The sequence below is a fragment of the Benincasa hispida genome, chromosome 3 (assembly GCF_027475165.1).
Source record: "Benincasa hispida cultivar pf3 chromosome 3, pf3_genome.v1.1, whole genome shotgun sequence".
NCBI lineage: Eukaryota > Viridiplantae > Streptophyta > Magnoliopsida > Cucurbitales > Cucurbitaceae > Benincasa > Benincasa hispida.
Genome location: NC_143480.1, coordinates 66,813,268 through 66,817,363, shown reverse-complemented (window position 1 = coordinate 66,817,363; position 4,096 = coordinate 66,813,268). Strand labels below are relative to the sequence as shown.

At 34.2% G+C, this 4,096-nt stretch overlaps 1 protein-coding gene across 1 annotated transcript in view; it reads right to left on the bottom strand.

The window, feature by feature from the left end:
- LOC120074486 (nascent polypeptide-associated complex subunit alpha-like protein 1) overlaps positions 1–2,856 on the bottom strand; it is a 4,679-nt gene extending 1,823 nt beyond the window's left edge. The window contains exons 1-2 of the mRNA XM_039027621.2: positions 2,754–2,856; positions 1,819–1,897 (exon numbers count right to left, since the gene is read on the bottom strand). Of these exons, the coding sequence (XP_038883549.1) occupies positions 1,819–1,897; positions 2,754–2,813 (139 nt within the window). The 5' untranslated portion in view covers positions 2,814–2,856. The remainder of the gene's footprint in view (positions 1–1,818; positions 1,898–2,753) is intronic.
- Between the last annotated feature and the right edge of the window lie 1,240 nt (positions 2,857–4,096).

Here is a 4,096-nt window from a genome sequence, read left to right as displayed (position 1 = left end):
TTTTTGTTTTGAAACTTTTTTATTCAATAATTATACCCATCTTTGTTTGAATAAGATATGGATTACAATTTTTTCATTTAATTTTTTAATTTTTAATTTTTAATTTTTCTTTCTTCTTTTTTTTTTTTTTTTTTTTGGCAATGAACAACAATTAACCTATTACATTCTTGAAGAAATATAGTTAAATAAAATGAGAAATCAAAGAGAGATCAAAACTTTTGATTTCTGAGTTTTCTCCACAAATGTCATTATCATCATCTTTTTCTTCTTTGTTGTTGCTCTATACTTTTACTATGTAATGAATTTTTTAAAAATTAAATCTCTCTCATCATCTTAGCAGCCAATGCAATGCCACCACATTTCTTCAACAATTTCATTTTCAACTCCTCTAAATTTGGAAGATCATTAGAGAACAAATCTCTATTTTTCACTAATTCTTGCTGAAAATTTCAGGAATTTTTTTTTCATTTTATGTTTTTTTATATGTTACATACTTTTCAAACACATACTTACTTTTCATCTAAATATTCTTGATATGTGAATTCAATTAAATAAAAATATTTTTTACAATTTTTACGTATAAATATTGCACTTATGTGGACAAAATGGTATTTTTTATATATATAATTAACAACCCTACAACATAATTTAACAATCATCAATCTTATAATAGTTAGAGGAGGTTGTCGAAGTTGATTATAAAAGATACTTTCACTGGAGTTTGTAGTAGGAGGTGATTGTCGAAGCCTGAAGTTGGTCGCATGAAGATGGTATTGGAGTTGGTTGTCAAACTTCGTCATCGGAGTTGGTTTTGAAATCCCAGTGTTAGTCAGGCGAAGGTGGTAGTTGAAGTTGATCATTGAAGATGATTTTTGCCCGAGATTATAGTAGGAGGCAGCTGTCAGAGCCCAGATATTAATCGCATGAAGGTTGTATTAGAATTGGTTGTCAGAGTTTATCGTCGGAGGTGGTTGTCGAAGCCTCGAGTGGGTCATTGAAGTTGCTCATTTAAAGGTGGTCATTGAAGGTGTTTTTCATTGGAGTTTGTAGTCGGAGGTGGTTGTTGGAGTCTGAAATTGGTCATTAAAGTTGGTAGCACGAAGGTGTCAGAGTTGAGTCAACGGAGGTGGTAGTCGAAGCTTGAAATTGGTTGTCAAAGTTGGTCGTCGAAACTGTCATCGGAGGTGGTTGTCGGAGCCCAAATTTCATCGTTGGAGTTGTCATCAAAAGTGGTTGTCGGAGTTGTCATCGAAAGTGGTTGTCGGAGCCCGGAGTTGGTCGCCGGAGTTCTCATCGAAGATGGTTGTCGGAGCCGAGAGTTAGTTCCTAGAATGTTATTGGAATGTGACAGTGGCCGATGGGTGAAGCCATTGAAAACATTGGAAAAATGGAGAGTTGGGGTGAGTTGGTAAAATATACTAACTCAACTCCACCAACATTTAAAGTTGGTGGGCCAAACAATGAGTTAGTATATTATACCACCAAACACCCCCTAAAGGACAATGATTCAATCTTGAAGCCCTTTCTACATGCACCTTATCCAAACTGGTCCAATATCTCAGCCATTTAAATTATCCCAAAGTTTCCTACCCAAAGTTCCAACATGTAATACAAAAGCTAAACCAAGTGGTTACAAAATCACCCACAAAACTATAAGGGAGGATACATGTATCGCACACTGGATGAGTGTCCTGTCATACACAGGATGTGAAAATAGAATGTTATTTCATATCACATCACTTTCTAATCCTATGCACAATGCAGGGAGAAAAAAAAAAGAAATCAATATACAAGGATAATTGTTCAATATTTACTTACCTTCAGCATCTTCATCGTCCTTGTCATCATCGTCATCATCGTCATCATCGTCTTCATCCTCAATTATAGGTTCATCAGACTGCAATATAATTAGCAGAAAGTTGGTACAAAATAATGAAAAACAATTATAGGTTCATCAGACTGCAGTATAATTAGCAGAAAGTTGGTACAAAATACTGAAAATATACTTTAACGGTGCCAAATACAAGTAGTTCTCATTTTTATTTTGGGAAATGGACATAGAATGTCTAAACTGACTGTTGCACAATCTGCAATGTAAAACCCTCATCTAGAAAAAATCAAGTACTGCCGTAGTACCCACTCCTTTCATTCATTATTTGACACATCATTAAATAATTTATTAATTTATTTCATGGACTTCATATAATTCTTAAATGTTGCTATTGTGACAAACAATGAACGGAGATAGTGTGGAAAATTTTTCAGGTAGTACTAAAAATTTTCTCACCCTCATCCCCATATCTCATTTCTTGATTGAAGATAATACTTAGATCATTAATACAATACAACCACATGATTCTAAAATGCTGACACTCCAATTTGGTTTTAAACAACTAATTTAGCACCAAAAACAAAAGACGGATTCAGTCACCAAAAGTAAATATCCACCAAGATTAAACCTGAAAATGGCTTGAAACAGAGCAAATTACTTCAAGTACTGGTCATTAGAAATTAAAAAAAAAAAAAAAAAAAAAAAAAAAAAAAAAACCGAAATTGCTCAAGTTAGAAAATGAGTTGAAATTAAAACAAACAAACAAACAAAAAAAACCTATCATTGCAGCTGATTTCAAACTATCACAAGTCTCTACCAAATCATCAGTAAAAGAAACAATCTAAAAGTGAGTTCCTTGTGACAAATCTATCAGTTAAATGAAGAAAAAGACATGAAAGAGAGAGAAAGAGAGATGGATTACATTAATCTTTTGCTCCTCGAGCTGAGCGGCGAGAAGCTCTTCCTGGGTCTGAGCAGTCATGGCGATAAAGATGAGTAGAAGATCAGAGAGCCGAAGAGCAAAACCCACAAAGATTCTGACGACAGAAGAAACCCTAAAAACCCAATTGCTTTCGCGAATTTATACGGCCGCATTGGTGTCCGGGTCCGGTTCCGGGTCCGGTTCGTTTAACGATTTTGGTATTATCAATTAAGTAATAAATTAATGGTTAAATTATTAAAAATATCACTAAACTACACCGTTGTTTTACACTAATATCTAAGAAAAGTTTAATTTTAACTCTTAAAATTTGAGGTTTATTTTCGAGAAAATTCTGCTCAGGCTTTTGTTAAATTTATGGATAGAAACTTTGTGCTTGCATATGTATTGTTTATTTTAATAAATCTAAACACGTTTAGAAAGTAAAATTTGAGGGTTAGAATTATGGAATAAATTATAAACCAAAAAACAACGAAATAAAGAAGAATATAACATGGAACTGATCCAATTGTAGGGAAGCCCGACCATGGGCGGAGGTTCTTGCTCCAAGACCAAGAGCATTTGGAAGAATGAGCGGGCATTTCCATCCATTTCTATAGAGTAGAGGGGAAGCTCGCAGAGCTTTCTCGACATTTTGTTTTAGATGGGAGATGGGGCTTTTATCCCAAACATCTCCTTACTGCACACACAAACAGAAAACGAAAAGCACCGCACCCTATTAGGTTGATAGGGAAAACTAAGGCCTTGCCTTTATATACAAATGGCGCTCTAGGGCTTTACTAATAGTTTCAAAAGTCAAGAGGCTTGAAAGCTTGCATTATTACGATAATTTGGACAAGGGGAAAGGTGATGCTTTGGAATGTGGTCTGAGTCTATGACATCAGATAGCTCGCAATCGAAGAATGAGCCAAAGAGTCTTCTTCTAATTAGTTGATGGAATCTTCTTCAAACAAGGAGTTTTTTTCGCATTTGGGCAGCAACAGCCCTCCACCTGTCTACGATTCACACATATGTCACATGTCTTTGTTGTTGTTTTTTAATGTGTGTTTAGATTTATTCATACAAGTATGCACAACTATTTCGCCTTTGAATTTAACCACAAAAACTTACCAGGGTTGTTTCGAAACAAGCTGAATTCAAACTCCAAGTGTTATAAAAATATACTTTTAATAGTTTTGAATATAATTGAAACCAACCTCATAGGTTAAATGGACATTTTTTTTTATATATAATTTAATCTAAATTAAATTCAATGTGAAGTGACTTAGGTTTTGTTTGGTAAACATTTGGTAATTATTAGGTTTTGTTTGGTAACCATCTCCAAG